The sequence below is a fragment of the Schistocerca americana genome, chromosome 3 (assembly GCF_021461395.2).
Source record: "Schistocerca americana isolate TAMUIC-IGC-003095 chromosome 3, iqSchAmer2.1, whole genome shotgun sequence".
Classification (NCBI taxonomy): Eukaryota; Metazoa; Arthropoda; class Insecta; order Orthoptera; family Acrididae; genus Schistocerca; species Schistocerca americana.
Window position 1 is genome coordinate 595,256,513 of NC_060121.1, and position 19,734 is coordinate 595,276,246.

Genomic DNA, 19,734 nt, shown 5'->3' on the forward strand with positions numbered 1-19,734 from the left:
TGTATCTTCTCGTACATGGATGAAGACTGAAATTTGTGGTGAATTGTGTCTTACGTTTCAAATTTAAAAGTTTGCCTTGGAGCCGATTGTAAGTTGCCTGCTAATGTGGTTGCTGCATGTGTCTCCAGAGTGCTGCGTGTAGTTCCTTCAGGTGGAGGTTGCTGTAGCACAGCAAAAAAGCGCCTTTTCTTTTATCCAGTTCAGGAGACGGAAATCAAATATTCTCCTTTGAAAAACTTAACGACGAAAATAGCTTTCGCCTGTTCTGTCTCTGCCAAGTACCATAGTTCGATGGAATATGGACAAACTGCTACAGTGGAGTACAGAATGTAACCGAAAGAAATACGCAACGAGACAGGCAGAAGCGATACTTTTATTCAAAGTCAATAATAACACTGATGTCACCGCGATTCATGATGGCCCACATACATTACAAAAGCCGTGACATGGTTTTAAAGGACACCGTGATCACCAAGGACGGCAATGCAAGGTTTACAATTTGCTCCTGTTAGTAAGGAGTTGTTGCGGTAGGGCGTTCCGTTTCTCCACAAGTGCGTCTGATAACTATTGGATGGTCATCGCAGCATGTCTACGCGTTGAAGAACGTCTCCCCAACACATCCCATACGTGTTCGATAGAATTTAAGTCGTGAGAGGCAGGCTAGTCGATTCGCCGGAAATCCTCTCGTTCCAAGAGCTCCTCCACCCCCCCTCCCTCCTTTTCCTGCGCTGTTCGATGTGGCCGCGCATTGTCATTCATAAAAACGAAGTCAGAGCCGAATGCATCCCCGAGGAAGAAAACAGTGTTACAGTAACACAGGTCGGTGACTGTACAATGGTCAAAGATTTGGCGGTCAGTGTGCCCATGCACCATTATGCATCCGAACAACAAAGCACTTGGACCGCCAAAGCAATCATGTTGGAGCATGATCCTGGGTGCACTACGTGTTCCCACCACTCGCCAAATGAGGATACGCCCAGCATAAGTACTCAGAATGAATCTGCTGTCGTCCAGGGAGGGCTCAGGACGCTACTCCTCGTTAGGAGCAACCCTTGGCACCATCGCAAACGGTACAGTTCTGTTAATTGTGGTTGCAATTGCACCCGCTATCTGACGCGGGTACCTTATTGTCTGTCGCAAGATGTAGCTATTATCTGATGCTGTAGTTGATGATTGCACGGTAACTGAACTCAGATGGTCTCCTTGCCCGAAGACCGGTACATTGTGTTCCGTGGCGTACAGCTTTCTCTGCACGAATGAGAGACCCCTGGCTGTGTGTTCCATCAATTTCATTCGCTTCCACAGAGTAGTTACTGCGCAACGGTAGTTTATCTATGTCGCCCTTAAGTTTTTCAGGGCAGTTTATACTCGAGCTGCATGATTTTCATTTAGATAACATTTCTGCAGACTCTATAGCTCAGTGTAGTAGACGATGGCGCCAGCAGTTTCAAGACAAAGGTTGTTTATTGCAGTACCCTTATGCAAGTTCACAACTATAGATAAGATTACGAGAAAGTGAAAAAACAAAAGAAATTTTTTCTGACACACATAAACTAAAATTATTCACAGACATTGTCTACTGAGCCCAATAATAAGTAAATTAAAAACATACGCACTAACGATCTTCTTGGTCTGATATAGATAATGAATAATAGTCTCAGTTTGATTCATTGACAGAAACAACAACACTTGAAGTAACTATGTCCAAGTTGGATGTCAATCATTACCAAGAGTTTAGCAGTGTAATTCTAAGTCCAGTCAGATGGTAGTTCCTGGGCAAAGCATAGTCAATAGCCAATGTCGAAGGAGGCGAAAGCTCCGGGAATGACGCATGGTTGCTCTTTGTTGGCTGTTGTGATGCATCTTTGAAGCTGGGTCTGTGGCTTGGACAGTGTCGTTCCCCAGCCTACATTCAGATTTGGCTCAGTGACGTAAGTACTGGTTCAGCGAACTGAACTGCCAGCTAGGGGCTGGACCCAATCTTAAATAGACGTCTGGCCGAAGGACATCTGTTCTACGCTCAGCGGGCACATGATCGGCGGATGTTAAGAAGGGCCTGCATGTAGCGCCTATAGGGGTGACGCAAGCGACACATGTGGCTAAGCTGGCTCCACACATTTTCTTGCCGGCACCTGTGGTTAGACTTGACAGCAGACCAGTGTCATGGTCGGCAGTAAATGTTGACATATGTATTTGCGGCCGCTGAACAGGATTTTGACTGATAAACTTGCCTGCTGACTTGTGTGGTAACTACGCCGGTAAACACAAGCGACTCTGGATTTCGGCTCCTGCCGATCTCAGTTGTTGCCAGGTGGCTGTAGCTGCAATGTGATGTAGCAACTATTACATCCAGAGATCACCCAGTGCGCTCATTCAAGGCGTAGAGCACATTCACCAGGGTTTAACACTTAGTCCATAGACATTTGCCTATTGTACCAACCGAGAGTTAGTCATAGTTCATAAACTAGCTGAACGAAAGTATCTAGCCATGGAGTGCGTCCACCCGTTGCTTTTCTAATGGCATTAACTCTGCTGCAGACAGTTTAAACGAGGGATCTGAATATATGTAGAGAAATGCCGACCATTCATCTCTCATGAGCCGAAATCACTGAAGGTAGTGGTGTTGGACCTTTGGGTCTGGAGCGAAGTCATCCAAAAGGTATTGTGTCGCGATCTGGTTAGGAATCTGAGTAGACCAGTCTGTTTCATGAATGTAACCGTCAGAAACCTATGTCTCGCACACAAATCGCATAGTGGATTGTCATGCTGACAGAAACAGTCATCTTCTTCGAACTGTTCTTCTACGGTGCTCAGAACATGATGTTGTAAATGTGTTCACATCCTTCCGCATTCAACGTTTCCTTAAGCACAGTACCGCCATATCTTAATACCACCTCATCTGCAGTGCTGACACTGCACATGATTGCATTTAATATTCTCCAGGCATTTGCCCAACCCAGTCTCTTCCATCCCGGTTGCCATGGGATATAGCGTGATTCGTCACTCCGAACCTTTCCTCTCCAGTCGCCCACTGTCCAGCAACGTTTCTCTACGCACCACCTCAAGCGTCGCTTGGCACTGCCTACGGAAATCTGTGACTTACGAGGAGCTGTTCGACAACTGTGCTCTATTCTATTTAATTCCCCGCGCACAGTCATTGTGCTAATTGAACTATCGGTAGCACTTTCTAACTCACTAGTGTTTCGTTCCGCTGATTTGTTGCGATTTTGTACAGCTACCTCCCGCAATTCTCGGTGGTCTTCGTTCTTTAGTAGACAAGGTCTGTCTGGTCTTGGCTTAGCTGTGGCTGCTCCTCCGCGTTTCCAGTTCACAGTCACATCACCAGTAGTCGTCTTGGTCAGCTTCAGCAGGATTCAAAATTTTCCAGAAGGGTCTGTTACCCAGACGACATCTAATGACTAGCGCACGTTCGGTCACTGAGCTCCCCTGACTGCCCCGAATGCTGTCACCGCTTCTCTACTCACCACAAAATACTTCCTACCTGCTTCTATATTGGTGGGTGCGTCGCTACTGACACCCAGTGGTCAGTTCCGGATTATGTCGGTGTTTTGGGATACTTTTGATTAGAAAATGTATGTCTGTCTGCTGTGTTTCAAATCAGACAGATTTCTGTTGCTAAAATCCCTTCCTGGTGGCGAGAAACAACAGCGTGAAGAGCTTTGTGAATTCATCCTGGGCGTGGAAATGAAAGATCAAAATTGCCTTTTACTTTTAATGTTCAGTAATGAGACAACGTTCTATTTAAGTGCAAACGTGAACCACAGAAACGTAAGAATATTGGGTACAAAGCAGTCACGTACCTTAGCCGAACACGAGAGGGATTTCCCAAATCGTCATGCTTCTTGCGCCATTTCCCAAGATAAGGTTAATGACCCGGCTCTTTTTGCGGAATACATCTCCATACGCTGAGAGAGCTGGATGTTTGCAAAATTCTTAGAACATGACGAAAATTTCACTTTCCACTGGATGAAGTACCACTACGATGGCAGTTGCTTGTAACAGCATTTCCTAACTGATCCGATGCATCAGCCGCAGCTCTTTCAGTTTCATCAGATGCTTGGTATGCGCTTTTTCTGCATAAATTTGTGGCATACTACATCAATGTCTCTGCAAGTGCCACAACTACGAAACAAATCCGACGTTTCATAGCAACAGCAGCGACTGTGTTACCCCCCGACATGCTAATAAAAGTATGGGATAAATTTATTTATTGTCTAGACGTTTTTCGTGTGTGCTGCGAAGGTCGAAATGAACATTTGTGAAAGCTAAATGAAAATTTTTGTGCTAAACACAGTTGTAAATATTACGCCAAGAACGATTGTGCATGCAAGTAAAAGATATACACTTGTACAATGGGATTGTTCTTTTTAAAACAATATTTCAGTGTTGTGCGTAAGTTAAATTTACCTCAAGTTTCTGTCTTTACTGATGCAGAAGACATAGTTGTGAGAAAACAGGCTGAAGTTTTTTGAAACACCGTGCATATTAAGGCAACTCTTTTCTTTCTTTCCTTAAACAGGAACTAGGATGAATTGCTTACAGACGTGAAGGTCAGAGGTTAAAAACATTGTCGCGACACTTCTAAACCGTGGCAACAGTTATCCTATTTATATAAATTGCCTGACATTTCAACATGCTAAACGTGCACTACATTGTTGAAGCGAATTTAGTAAAGAGGGAGCATTTGGGCCATGGAAGGGATGCAGCGGCAATAACGGTATCGTTGGTTGGGTGCGACGTTGACGTTCTAATTTTAAGCTCCGAATCTATCTAGAAGTATTTTTGTGTCGAAACGTATTTAAGCAACAATGGATCTGACTGTGACACAACGGACATTCCGTAATCACTTCAAAAGAAAGAAACAATTTTGGTGTAAACTACAACCAGGAGAACATCTGCTTGAAAGGCGAACATTCCTATTTCGCTATTTGAAATTTGAGAATTTACAGATTTAACAACTCGACTTTTGCAGGTCTGAGTTACCGTCATAATATTACAATTTGCGGAAACTCTTGGAATAAATTAGTAAAGCATTTATGATTTTGAAAGGCCACGAAGTAATAGCCCGAAGAATGGATTAAAATTCTAGAATTCACCCCTTGAAAATACAACAGCGGTCGGTAAGCAATACATCGGGTGGAAGGTCGAAAAGGAAGGACTGCTAATGTTACGTCTAATGCAGTTACAAGACGGAGGTAATTTCTACATATAACTGGGTGTCCAAAACGCCAATGCAACATAGTGTCACCATACAGAGAGGAGGATGCCGTCATTGTTCTGATCACGTGGGATGAAGCCATAACTCATACATAACAACGACGATTCAAAATACCAGTGCTGAAATGTACGTCCAACACTATTCCTGAAAGCGAAGCCATGACACCTTTCAGCCAGGGACGAAGCGACTACAAAAGTGACATGTTAGAAAAACAGGGAAAGTGTAGTCACCGTCACCTCACAATAGCAATGCACGTGAGACGGTTCGTGTATAAATATTACTCTTATCCAGCTTGACCTGCTTGTATAAAGTCGCAGACAACGATCCCGAAGAAAGGACCTGTGTCAGTCAGTCCTCTGTTAGCGGAGTCCGTCTTCGAAGTCTCACGGAACAGCGAATCCTGCCAGGAGGACTTCGCCACTGTCAGCTGCAGTGCTGCCGTTCAAGTCAAGACTGACTGGAAGCTGTGGACGACATTCGGTACCAGGCCTTCTGGTGACCTGACTGAAGTGCCAGGGAACAGTCATCAATGATCATCGCTGAGGGCGTGCCGCAGGCGCCAACTTTCTTCTGAATCTGCAGGCCCTATCCCTGTGTGATTCAGTCTGACATCGTACACTCTGCGTAGGGCCAGTGGGTGCTTTCCAGGGCGCAGTCTACAATGGCAAAGAAAGCATTCTGCTAACCCACTGCCCTGCACTGCTAACACCAGCGCAGGCAATACTGGTCGACCTGCGGCCAAAGATCTGAGAGGTCACCGGGTGCTGAGTACGTGTCTGCGGTGCTGCAGCAGCCGGGATGGCATATCTTGCATAGGTTTCAGCACATTCCGGCGAGCCTAACGCCTACTGCTTGCTGCCACTGCTGCGTGCCGTAAAAAAAGGTATATTGTGTTTTGGAGAAATAAATGCTTGTTTGTTAGCGATGTTTCACTAGCGGTTAGGGCGCAGACTAGGCCCTCTCCCCTCGAGCCACGACTCACTCAGGCCCGAGGGGTGATGGTCCGACCTAAACCTGATTTCGATGACCCAATATCGTCACCTAACATATCGAATGGTTTCCGGGCGACTGAATCCTGCTGCCTCACACCTTTTCGTCTGATATCACCAGTGGTCCAGCAGTACTTCAGCAGGAGTTGCAGGTCTGTTAGTTTCTTTTCGGCTTTTTTGTTTCGTTTGCCTACAGCAGTGATAGGGCGTCGTAACTGTGATATGTACTTAAAAATATCGCTTGTTAAGCCGCAGATCGTGAGGGTCTGACTCAGAGAGGTTTACCTACGACCACTGTGGTGCCTGTATTGTAATTTGGGTGGACACGAGTTGCGATATTTTCCGGCATTGTTAGCTATACGAAGCACATGTAGGAGAATTGGCCACGAGGGCCATCAGTTTTCTAGTTTTCTGAAACTGTTGGGCTATGATACAGCTCAAGGGCTATCGTACTTTCTGTCATAATTGGGTGTGTTACTGCATAATTTTTCTGTTGTTTTGTTGGATGGAGGTTACAAAAAGCAGCAACTACGCAGGAGGCGACTGAAGCCCCGCTCAATCAGCTAACTGAATTGCAGAAATCTAACGAAATGTTGTGCAAGAAAGTTGGTGATCAGCAAACCTTGCAGACTGATCCAAAAGAGGCTAAAGCGCTGTTTCCTGTATCCAATCCTTAAGTATATTCCATCACCTGGTGACTCATTTTGCTGGTAAATCAACAGTATTTGTTAGTGATTTGAAGGCTCCCACAGAGACAGCGAGTTGGTCAGATGATACTCTTTTAATTATGGCCAACCTACGTTACTTTTGGGAAGCAAAGTGATGTCATGTACCAAGAAGGATTGAGTAGAGCACCGTTATAAGGCTGTTCTATTTGGTCTCAATACATTTCTTTCACTCTTTATTCGTGCATTACACTCAATGTTGGAGAGTGAATTATACAGGTTGATACAAAAAATTGCAAACGGACATGGTACAGCGGGCGTAGAACAAAGATCAGTAATCACATAGAAACCGGGAGTCGCAGAGGCCATCCGGGGTCACTAAATGGCATTACAGTTATTTAGTCACGTGCTACAAATGGACGCATACTTGTAGGAGAGGCTTAAAGTCTTTTCCAGATGAATCGAGACACGCCTGACATGGACCCTGAATTGAACAGTGCATCCTCTCAAAGGTACCTGGTGTACCTGGAATAGATCCTGCTGGTGCAACAATCCTGCCCACAGGTCCTCCGACGACTGAACGAGTGTTTCATAGAGTAGGCCCTTCACGTATCCTCACTTGAAAAAGTCGATTGCTGACAGATCGAGTGACCACGCGACTGGCCCACCGCAACCAGTCCAGCGGGTGAGAAATGTTGCCTGCATATGTGTCCTCACTTGTATCCTGAAACGTGGGGGCTCTGTCAAGCTGAAATCGAATGCAGCGACGAACAAGCATGTGAACGTCATTCAGCATGTCCGGCAGATTCTCTCGCAAAAATACGAGGTACGTATGATCATGAACTCCGTCTGGGAGAATGTACGGCCCAGTTAAACGGTCTCCGACGATGGCAGCTCTCTCTTGATCGCAGTGTCCTCTCGTGGCTTTGTGACTCCCAGTTCCTAGGTGATTACTGATCCTTGATGTATGACCAGCGTGCCATATCACTAATCACCCTGTATACTGGATTAACGATATACATATCAGATTTGTTGATCACTACACAAGAGTACACGAACGTTGTGAAGTATACAGTACATTCTTAATTGCTTTTCAAGCTGGGGGAATGACCTAAAACGTAAAAAATGCGAGTTTCTAAAAAGAGAAATTAAATTTCTGGAGCACATTGTGACGAAGTCTGAGACTGGGAACGACCCAGAAGAACTACCAGCTGTTGTGTAGTGCCCTCCCCGCAAGAATAAAGACAACGACTGAAAGCATATATTAGACTGTATGGTTTTCTACTGAAAATTTGCGAAGGGCAAGCTATTAATGGTCCTCTTTTAAACTACTCGATTAGGAAAAATAGTGCTTTTGTTTGGAAATTTAAAAGAATATTCTTAAGGGATGCAGTTTTGGATCGTTGAGAATTAACGCAGCCATTTCATTTGAGTGCTGACAGCAAAGCATATGGGATCAGGGTTGAAATGTTTCAAGAAATCAGTAGCCTGGAAGGAACAGGTCGTAAAACATTGGTGTTAGCGAGCAGGACACCAGCTAAATGCGAAAGAAATTACACCACAACAGAGAAAAAAGCCTTAGCAATAATATGGGGTCTTAAAAAGTTTCGATGTTGTTTATGTGACATAGAATTATTATTCACACTTGTCACAAAGCACTAACATTTCAAAGAGATTGACTCTGATAGAGGGAAGATTAATCCGCTCGGCATTATAACTTCAGTCACGTGATTATGAGATTTGTTACGTTAAGGCACTGGCAATTATGTAGCAGATGCCTTACCTTTGTTTCTGGAAAACCTAAGAAAGAACAATGAAGACGGTACATTCCAACTGTATTTCATTAAAGAAGTAATTGGGAAAAAATGGGCATATATTTAAAAAAAAGAAAAGAGTATGATACATCATCAGAACGAGAACGAAGTTTGGAAGTCGGCAGTTATTAATTTTGCTGGTTTGAATCATCCTCACACTATCCAGTATTACAAAGGATTTTTATATAAACAAAAGATTTTGATAGGGAAAACTGGAGCGTCTAATGCCCATCTTATTTTGGAACTCAATGAACTGATTGTTTCCAGTCAGCATTAGGACATCGTGGACCTATGGAATGTACTGTGAAACATTCAGGTGTCACAGTAATTGTTGATAACCGGGCTAAAAGACAAATAAATGAACTAAATCAAGAGACTGGTATTTGTCAAATGGAAAAAATGACAGACAGATCCAAAGATGTCCCATGCATAACAATATACCCGAATTTGATTAAGTTCTATACATTTGTTTGGAACACTACTAAAAACTTTAGGACATGTTACATTTATACGAGTGGTAACGGCAATTGTTTCCATATTAGTCAAACTCCAGGCACTTAGCAAACGAACACCAACAGCTGCATTTAGTAGGGTGATTTAATACTTCGCGTCTGTAGCAAAATTACAGTCAGTATTGTCAGTTAATAGACCCCAGTTCATTTCCAAAATTTGAAATCAAGGGTGTAGAGCAGTACGATGCACAAGTGATACATATTTCAGCTTATCACCCAGCAAGAAGTACAGTTACATGCTATATGTATGAGCTGGGCAGGTTATGTAGAACCTTTTCCTACCACAATGGGACAGGTTTATGTACTTAGTAAGCTTGTTATCTGAGTTCAGTTGGTGTATTATGGTTTACTCTATGTAACCAAGGAAATGGAGCCTCTTGCTGCACCTTAACACTTACTACTGCACGTTCTCAATGAAAACGGACGCCGTGATGGAGTGCGCTTGCAGCCATTCCAAAAAGGTAGGTTGCATCTTGGGCGACACCATGATGTCCGCTGGCATATTGACTGCCCTGGCTTCCTTCCAGAAGCGAATCTGCAAGAGAAAAAAACAGTTACATTTTCGCCTGAAGTGCAGCATATAACAATATAACTTATTTCGCCGTAAGCACAGTGATCAGCATAGAAGTTGTCAGACACATGTTATAGACAGATCTCAAGTCCTGAAAAGGACTTACGCAAATGTAATTTATCAGCCAAATGAAACTTTACGCCTGGGAGAGCAAGAAGTGATTACATATATAAATGGTCTTCCAGTGACTTAAAAAGATGACTGAAAAATTTATTAGCTGCTGATGATACAAGCGCCCTAATCAAGGCTCCAAACTCAACCTTATCAGCCAATGCTCATAAGTTTCATACTGTGCGTCAGAAGTATAAATTAGAGCGATACACTAAACGTAACAGTGTGTGTAAATTTCTGTGGGTCTATCTCGATAACAAGTCGGAACGGAGTGGACTTATAGACATACTAATGAAGAGGCGCAGGTCACTCTGTTTCTTTCTTGGAAGTAGGTCTCTTTGTTTGACCCAACGACAAGAACGTTGTGTCATTTTGCATATCTTCAAGACTTGTTTCCATATAGAATTATTTAACATAGATGTGTGCCTGTAGTATAGGTTGAAAGGGCTGTCCGATTTCCCATGTCGATTCTCAAGAAGTCTTGGTCATAGCTAAGACTGAAGTTGCGAATCTGATAAACGTACTCAACATCTGTAGTATCGAGATTATGATTTTCTTCGTAAGTCTGTGTTCTGAGACCAAAGATGTAAAAGTAAGGCATATGGTAGAAGTGTGCAGTGGTTGTTAGACAATCTGGCTATGTACTCGGTTTGAAAAGGATGGAAGCTGGCCTACCGTGTAGTGCAGGCAGCATTATCTAAGAGGATGTTGTGCTAATATGTTTTGATGAAAGAAAACGAGATTATATCAGTAGAAGAATGTTGAAGAGGAAATTTTAAGGTATTTGGGTTGATGTATATATGACTGTGTATTTCCTTATTGTTGGAACACTGTGTATGGTCGAGCTGTACTGTAGAAATAGGTAGAAGTGTACTGTAGGAATATTATAATGCAGCATGTGGTTTTGCCTTATAATTGAAACAACTGTCAAGAAAAGTAATTGCACGCAGAAAAATTATTAAGAAATATTTTGCTAACTTGTCTAGTTGTGAAAACTTTATGGAAGGCTGTATTGTTGTTATGGCTTAATGAAGCGTAGTTATACTTGGCGTCTTTGTTCTCATTTATCAGTCGTCAGTTTAGTTCCTTCAAGTCTAGTTCCTCATTTTTCATTGTGCTCCTTCATGAATGTGTTTGGATACTCGCCCTGCACATCGCGAGCTGTGTGCTGCAGAATCATTATTGAAAAAACTGATGAGATGCCGTCTTGCACTGCACATCAGAAGCACGGCAGTTGAAATTTGATTTTTGAGAAACACCTCATTATTCCTTATGGTGAAAGGTTGCAGAGCAGACAAGCGTTCTGTGCGCACTGATAGGCCAACAAATTTAATTATCATCGAAATTCATGTGAACTATAAAATATAGTGATTGTCATAATGTATTTGTAAAAAGCTCATATCAATCCAGAGGCTTAATACCAGCAGAAGATCTAGTAAAGTGGTATCTTGCGAGTTTTCAAGCAATTTTATCAGAAAGTCAGATTCGTTAAATATTATGTTCATTTCCTCTGTAACTAGAATAACAGTTCTGGTACAGCGAATCATAGCAAGACTAAAGATAAAGATTAACAATATTGAGGGCAAACATTTTAATCTGAGTCATTTGCTTTTCAGTCAATTAGCATAGCATATGTATATTTCATTGAAAACTGTTTGTAGTGTCTAATCTGGATTTCGCATCGTGTTACATGAGTTTAAGATACTTCTGTTCAAAATTTAATTTTGGCACTATTCTGTTGCCCCACACTGAGATTTACATATTTGGATATCGATATAAGTTTGATACATTTTTCAAATACTAAACAGACACACACAAACACGAATCTAAGTCGTTACACAATACTTTCAAGGTATGTGAAATATTTAGAACACAAAAGCGAGCATTGGGAATACTGACTTCTACAGAGACTTCTGTAACGATTTTACGATGTCTTAGCTGACTTCTCAGTTTATTTAGTGCTTAATGGCGTGCGTTGCTGATAATAAAAATCAGCTTAGGCGAACTATGATTTGCACAATCACGGTACAACAAAAAGAAATAATTTTTATGCGTACCTTGCATATTTTTCCAGTCTTGAGAGTTGAGTTCTGTGTGAAATTCTATAAGGCATTTGCATGGAGCACTAAAGCAAGATACTGGGTATCCCTGCTTATTCAAAATGGAATTAAAAACTTCTCCTTAGTCTTTCCTTCAGGAAATTATTATCAAATTATCTGTATTCAAGAACTGAAAATTCCTGTTACATACATAGTAAGGAAAGCTGCATGACAGATATAAGCGCGCTATAAACAGGTCTCTTTTTCTAGAGTCAGGTAACTGTTTTATTTGGAAAGTACCATTGTCATCAAGTAAATATTAAGTTACCAATAGAACAAAAGCAGTGGCATTTCAATACAAGAGAGGAAGGATTAGCTTTTTCTAAGTGGCGTCTTTATTTACAGCATACTAAGCAACATACTGAGTACAAATTAAGATTATACGAGCCACCGGACAAATGTTTACATGTATCTGGACTCATTTCACAGCTTTGAAATTTTTCTGTTTGCTGGGATGTACAGAACATGATTAATGGTTGGAAGAAAGTAAGTGAATGGGTGGCTGAAGTAAAATTCCATTTTGAGATGGTCTCTTTAGCTTAAAGCTCAATGGCTTTATCTTTGTGGAGACGGTGGCAGAGCCACATTTACATATTTCATTTTATTTTCGCAGCGTCGGACACAATATTTTGCTTCGAAATTCGGGTGTCTGTAACGTCTCTAGTCATATATGCATTACTATAACTACACACAGCACTTATTTACGATGCTATTCAGTTAATTCTCCACAGAAGAGGTGCCAATATTTTGGGTATGAGTAAAATACGATCACTTCCAATCGCTGGTTAAAACCAACGACAGAATAAATACTTAGTGACAGTAACAACTACTACTAGCCCAGTTGTGTGGCTTCACTAGGGAAAAACAACAACAATTACCGACGATACAAAAATAATAAGGCATGCGTAGGAAATACAAGCTGCCATAATCTCCATTACCACTGCAAAAATGAGCGTGTTGCACTCTTAAGTTGTGTTTCCGTTAGTAGAAGAGACGCTACGCTTTCACCAAAAACGACGCCCTATAAGAGCCACCTGACTTCCGTTTACATGTATCTTGACTAGTTTTACGCCTTTGAAGTTTTTTTCCTTGATTGGATGCACAGAACAAAGTACGTGAACGGGTATCTGTACCAGTGCTCTATATATGACCCCTTCACAGGAGCATCTGAAGTGTAACACGAAAATGAGGCATTGTAGGGTAACTAAACTACAGGAATCGGTATTACTTACAACATAACTAGCTGCCATTCGCACTTGCCTACACACGTACAACGCTGCAACAAGTTACGCTAAAAAAGTTTTGGATCCGATTCGAGAGAATGGGCTAGAAAGCAAACTTGCGGCTCTCAAGTAGAGTCAACGAAGTTTCATGATTTCCGATGCATATGCTAGCATTATTTTGCATACACTAAGTAACCCATAATTAAGAAAAATTAGGTTAGCATTGTTGACGACGACTTCAGCAGCAGCAGCAAGCAGATTACTCCGAGTTACACCGAACTAAGATGTGTATAATCAGTGAACTAAACTTAATATGTCACTTCAGAACTAATTACTGAAGTGTAATGTTTGGAAACTATTCTAGCAGTAAATATGCGTATTTGTCTCAAAATTATCTTTGAGTGGTGGGGGCCAGAGTGATCTATATCAAAGACATCCCAATGATCACATGTTCTTGATGTCCTTGGAACACAAGTATAACAATAAACTTTTCAAATTCTCTGTTCACTCAAATAGTCTTTCAGTGTTGTATTTCTGTCGCAATTCATGTCTCCCTTCACGTCAAAAATATTTCGCTACAATAGTGGAGGAACTGGGATAGTCGTAAGTCTATCTGGAGTGCTAAAATCTGTGAAATTCTAGGTGCCATGAATAAATCTTGTTTATATGTGGACGCAGGAAAAGTGACGAAAACTGACGCTCAACTGTAAGGACCTGCAACATCGCCGATGGACGAAAGATAAGTACTCTATTTTTCAATTATATTAGTTTGGAACAAAATCAATTTTAATTTCAGTTGTTCAACAGTTACAAAGAGCTACGGTAAATCTTTCATAGTTGCAGTACAAGGTTTCATCCATGTGGCGATTCGTGGGAAGAGAACATTATTTACTGATTTTGAGCATTTTTGCAAGTCTAATACTAGTATGAGTGAGAATAATGTTCTCCACATACCTATGACCACTAGGTCAGGTAGGGAAATCTATGCTTCAACCCCAAACTTATATTGTGAAACTCATAATAAAGAAAATGCGTCATGCAGTTTGTGTTCCCTTGTACACGGCTTCCAGCAATCAGGCCAACCTATAACTGAACAATTATCCAAATTGTTGGATACTAAATTATTAGACCATAGCAAGAAAGTAGAAAGGAATGTTAATCAGAACATAAAGAATGTTAATCAGAACATAAATAGTAGCTTTCAGAAAGTCTATACAGGTTTAAACTATTTCAAGCAGAATACGAAATTGGTCAACATTAATATTCCTGTCGACCATATTGAAGCAGACGTTGATTGTTTAAGTCAAGTTACTGACTCAAAAGTAAAAGTAATAAACGATAGACTTGACGCCATTGAGGAATGGGTCAGCTTCACAGAAACAAATGTTATCGATGAGTTGATCAAGAGCAGAAAAGCTGAAACTAAACCTATGCAGGAATATGTTACTTCTGAAAGTCAATATGTAGACGAGAAACTGAAATTAAACTCCATATTAGTTGCAGAAGAGGTTAAATGCGTAAAAGAAAAAGCTGAGTTAGTAACGCAAAACTTTCAAACAGTCAACTTAAGAGTAAATAATTTAGAAAATAACCTTGTTGCTAATTGTTACAAGAACAACAATCTGTTTGCCAACCCAGGTAACAATGTATTGTTAAAAACTTTACCTGGAGACGTCAAACTGCATCCTGTAGATTTCTTATATCAACACACGACAGTTTCACACCTGGTATGCCAGGTATGCCAACACCATTAAAAGTCGAAGTAGCTAAGAGTTTTCGTGATGGTGAGGATTTATCCTGAACATATCAGAATGTAAGCCCTGAAATGAGTTTTGATCAGTTTGAAACACTGTTTTTTAATAAATTTTGCTCGGAAATCAGACAATCTAGGATTAAGTATGAATTTTAGAATGGCATCAAATATGAGAATGGAAATTAAGTGTGGGTGAGTTTTGCAAAACACAGCTAAGAAAACTGAAGCACCTAGTCAAACTTTTAGACGAGTTAATTCAGATTGACTCACTGAAACGCCGTCTATCAAACTGGGTTCAGTGGGGCCTAGTTTACAGGCCGGATGACTCGATCAAAGATTTTTGGAAGTATGTGGATAGGCTAGACTACACATCGCAAAGTCATGAAGAGGTAGAACAATCAAAATAGGGGAGAGTGCCAACACCAGAGTGGTGGATTCTCTGAAAATCAAAATTATTATAACAGTAACAGACAAAATAACTATGGTAACAGAAAATATCTTGAAATAGCAACAACTACAGACAAAACACCAGCTCAAATTAGAACAGACAGTATAGACAAGAAAACGAGTAACCACCTCACTGGAGCCCAGCCAGTTTGAGGTGAAGAGAAAAACTCGTAATCAGTCTATGAGCAGGAGACACAGACACAGGTCACACCACCAACGTTACACAGATAACACTAGGAACTACCACATTAATAATGTAAATAAGCACTATGAATTTTTGAAATACATGTTAAAAGAAATAAGTAATGATGACACAAAGACACAAAATAGTTATAAGCTTAGTGAAGAGGACTTGACAAATTTATTTGACAACAAGTGTGTATCCAAGAATGGTTATAATGATGATTATAGTATTGCTAGTTTATTTGTTAATGACAATGATCCAAGTTTGTTTCTAGTAGCAGTATGCCAAAATGATGACCTTGTACCAAAAAATATTGATGCTTTAGTAGCTGATAGAGATGGTGATGCAGCAGTAGAGAGATTTGATGTTGTAACTGAGGTCCATGCAGGTGCATGTGACTCAGGTGGTGCTGGTGATGATGATGATGATATTTTGTTTAAAGAAGCGTTTGATGGGGTGATTTTTGTAGAAGTATTCGGAGATGACGTTAATAATTGCCGGTTAGTAGGTATTGATGATCTGATGTGTGAGAATAAGGTACAAGGATGTCTGTAGTCTTCTACTTACGTCAGGAAGATATTGTCTAAGAGTAATGATAAGAATGAACAAACTAAGCAAGTAGGTTACAATGTTTAAGAGGTTTTAAATAAGCAAGAACTCGTGAAGTGAAATGCAGCAGTGATGATGAATATTTGGAATTTGACAGTAATTAAGTCGTGGAACACACACAAATAAACACTGAGGTAAGTAGTAATTCAGGCAGTCAGCAAGGAATAATTACTGAGCCCTCTTTCACAGAAAGCAGTAGTTTGTCAGATTCAGAAGAAATTCACTCTAATAGTGATATGTCTTTGTGAGCTTCAGTGAATAAGCAACAGTCATGTATTAACTTAGATTTTAAAGAAATATAAGATGATTTATTAATGAAGGAAGTGAAAGTTGATAAACAAGAGGTATCTGGTAGTCCATATTTTCAAATAGCAACTGGGAATTGGAAAGGCATGTATGAAGCACGGTGTCTAATAGACACAGTGCTTCATATATAGAATTTCCTGTAACAGGTGTTAAGATTAAGGGAGCTACAGGTAAGTGCAGTAAACCAATTTGCAAACAGGCCTTGATTTCATTTTTAATTGGGGATTTGTTGTTTGAACAAGGATGTTTTGTGTCGATATACCTAAATGAATAGATGTATGAAGGGCTTATTTCAATAGTGGTACAAGTCTATTACCTCCATTTTTCTGTCTATAATGCTTCTGGCATTAATGGTCCAAAGAAACAGAAAGAAAGGTTCATCTCTAGCAAGAAGCCATATGCTTGAATATTTCTGGTATCTCAACTGCAGATTTTCCAGCGCTCATTTAACTTTAGGACTTTGTATCTCAGAATGAACAAAAGTGGACTTGTACCCTTCATATTCTGCTGAAAGCAAATGTAATTTTTGATTGGGAAAACTTAAAAATGTTTTTCACAGAACCAAAACCTGCTTGTTCTGGTGAGCCCAAATTACATTAAAAGTGTATAAAAATTGCAGTAATCTGATTAGATAAATTGAATATACTGATATCAGGTGGATTGAAGATTTAGAGGAAGAACAGGAGGACAATTTTGATAGTAATAGTTTTTCACAGTTAGTCAGTGATAAAGTAAATACTGCAGATAGCTTATCCAGTTCTCGGAGAGAAAATTTAAATCAGTTTCTGTTGGAATATTGTGACGTTCTTTGTAATAAGCTAGGAAGAGTTATGAATTATGTCTGAAAATTGAAAATGAAAAAGCATGATCCACTTTTTATGAAACCATATGGGTCCCAATTTGCAAAAAGAAATTACTGGAGAGAGAACCGCAGAAGATGCAAAAATTGAGGATAGTGGAAAGGAGTAGCAGCCAGTACAATAATCCACTGGTAGTTATTTCTAACAAAGATGGAGATGTTAGACTTGATTTGAATTCTGGCCATTCGAACAAATTCCTTGAAGGGGAAACTGACCATCCTGAATCCATTGAGGAATTATTGAATAAATTCAATGACCCAAAATATTTTTCCAGCCTAGATTTGACATCAGGGTTTCAAAAAATTGTTTTGGAGCCAGTTTCTAGACTGTATATGACATTTTTATATGATGAAAAAAGGTATCAGTATTGTGTGGTGCAATTTGGACTTAACATTTCACTTGTTGAATTTATCTGTGTTTTAGACTGTCTCTTAGTTAGGGAATTATTGTCCAAATTAAGTAATTTATGTTACTAGTGGCACATGGGAAGTACATATTGAAACTTTAAGACAAATTAGAAAAAAATTTAGACACCGGGTATGACTTTGATATTAGAGAACTGTAAATTTGGAGTGACAGAATTAAAACGTCTAGGCCACACTATTAGTGAAAAGGGGATTCTGCCTGACAAAGGTAAACTCATGGCCATTGAGGCAATTAATTGAAAGTTTCGTATTTCCAGTTGTATGTAATAAGTGATTTCGTATAATATCTTAAATTTCATAAAATTTATTATTTTGCTTGTTTACTTCTATGTCATGTTCATCCAATATATACTAGCATTATTTTGCATTCACTAATTACCCCATAATTAAGAAAAATTAGGTTGTCATTGTTATTTCTTACTATTTTGTATAATGTGATATATATCTTATGTAAATATCTTTTATGTTGTATAGGCCAGTTTGGGCATAAAATACGAAAGGTTTATGTATATTTATTCATAATAACTTTGCACTTTTACTTATTAATTTTATAAATTCGCAATATAGTTTTGTTAACTTCATTGTTAAGAACATGTAAACAGGGGGGAGCAGAAGGCTCAGAAGAGCTCAGTTGGAGTCAGTTCACAGACGCGACCACTGTGTCACACGTCAGTGTAATAATCTAATTGTTTTGCTACAGTGGTTTTGTGACTCTGTAGCCTGTTATGTGGAGTGGGCTCCCACCAAGAACCAGTTGTGTGGCTTGTCATTAATAAACCACTATAAAACGACTTGCTACCTGGATTATTTCATGGAAGTCACCTAACTAAATCCAGTTTGGAGATGAAATGGACCGGGACGACGACTTCAGCAGAAGTGGCAGGAAGCAGATTACTCCCAGTTACATCGAACTAAGATACGTATAAGCAAAGAACTAAACTTTATATTACACTTTAGAACTAATTACTAAAGTGTAATGTTTGGAAACTGTTCTAGCAATAAACATGTGCATTTGTCTCAAAGATATCTTTGAGTGGTGGAGGTCAGAGTGATCTACATCAAAGTCATCCACATGATCACAAATTCTTGATGTCCTTGGAACACAAGTATAACAATAAACTTTCCAAATTCTCTGTTTAATCAAATAATTTTTCAATGATTACTTTTGTAGTGTTCCAGACACCCCATGCCAAGATATTTCGTTACAGCCGTTCCTCACAAGCGACTTACAATCAAATTGTGTTCCTATGGAGTATCGACCCCACCATGAACCACGGACCTCGCCGTTGGTGGGGAGGCTTGTGTGCCTCAGCGATGCAGATAGTCATACCGTAAATGCAACCACAATGGAGGGGTATCTGTTGAGAGGTGAGACAAACGTGTGGTTCCTGAAGAGGGGCAGCAGCCTTTTCAGTAGTTGCAGGGGCAACAGTCTGGATGATTGGCTGATCTGACTTTGAGACACTAACCAAAACGGCCTTACTCTGCTATTACTGCAAATGGCTGAAAGCAAGGGGAAACTACAGCTGTAATTTTTCCCGAGGGCATGCAGCCTTACTGTATGGTTAAATGATGATGGCGTCCAATTGGGTAAAAAGTCCCAGGCGGGGACTACTCAGAATGACGTTGTTAATAGGAGAAAGAAAACTGCCGTTCTACGGATCGGAGCGTGGAATGTCAGATACCTTAATCGGGCAGGTAGGTTAGAAAATTTGTAAACGGAAATAGATGGATTAAAGTAACCTATAGTGGGAATTAGTGAAGTTCGGTGGCAGGAGGAACAAGACTTCTGGTCAGGTGAATACAGGGTTATAAATACAAAATCAAATAGGGGTAATGCAGGAGTAAGTTTAATAATGAATAGGAAAATAGGAATACGGGTAAGCTACTACAAACAGCATAGTGAATGCATTATTATGGCCAAAAT

The 19,734-nt window shown here is 40.2% G+C and overlaps 1 protein-coding gene across 2 annotated transcripts in view; it reads right to left on the reverse strand.

The window, feature by feature from the left end:
- Nucleotides 1–19,734, reverse strand: part of LOC124607364 (zinc carboxypeptidase-like) — a 117,212-nt gene that overhangs the window by 75,110 nt on the left and 22,368 nt on the right. For both annotated transcript variants that reach the window (XM_047139673.1, XM_047139672.1), the window contains exon 3: nucleotides 9,618–9,754. In XM_047139673.1, coding sequence (XP_046995629.1) covers nucleotides 9,618–9,754 — 137 coding nt within the window. The remainder of the gene's footprint in view (nucleotides 1–9,617; nucleotides 9,755–19,734) is intronic.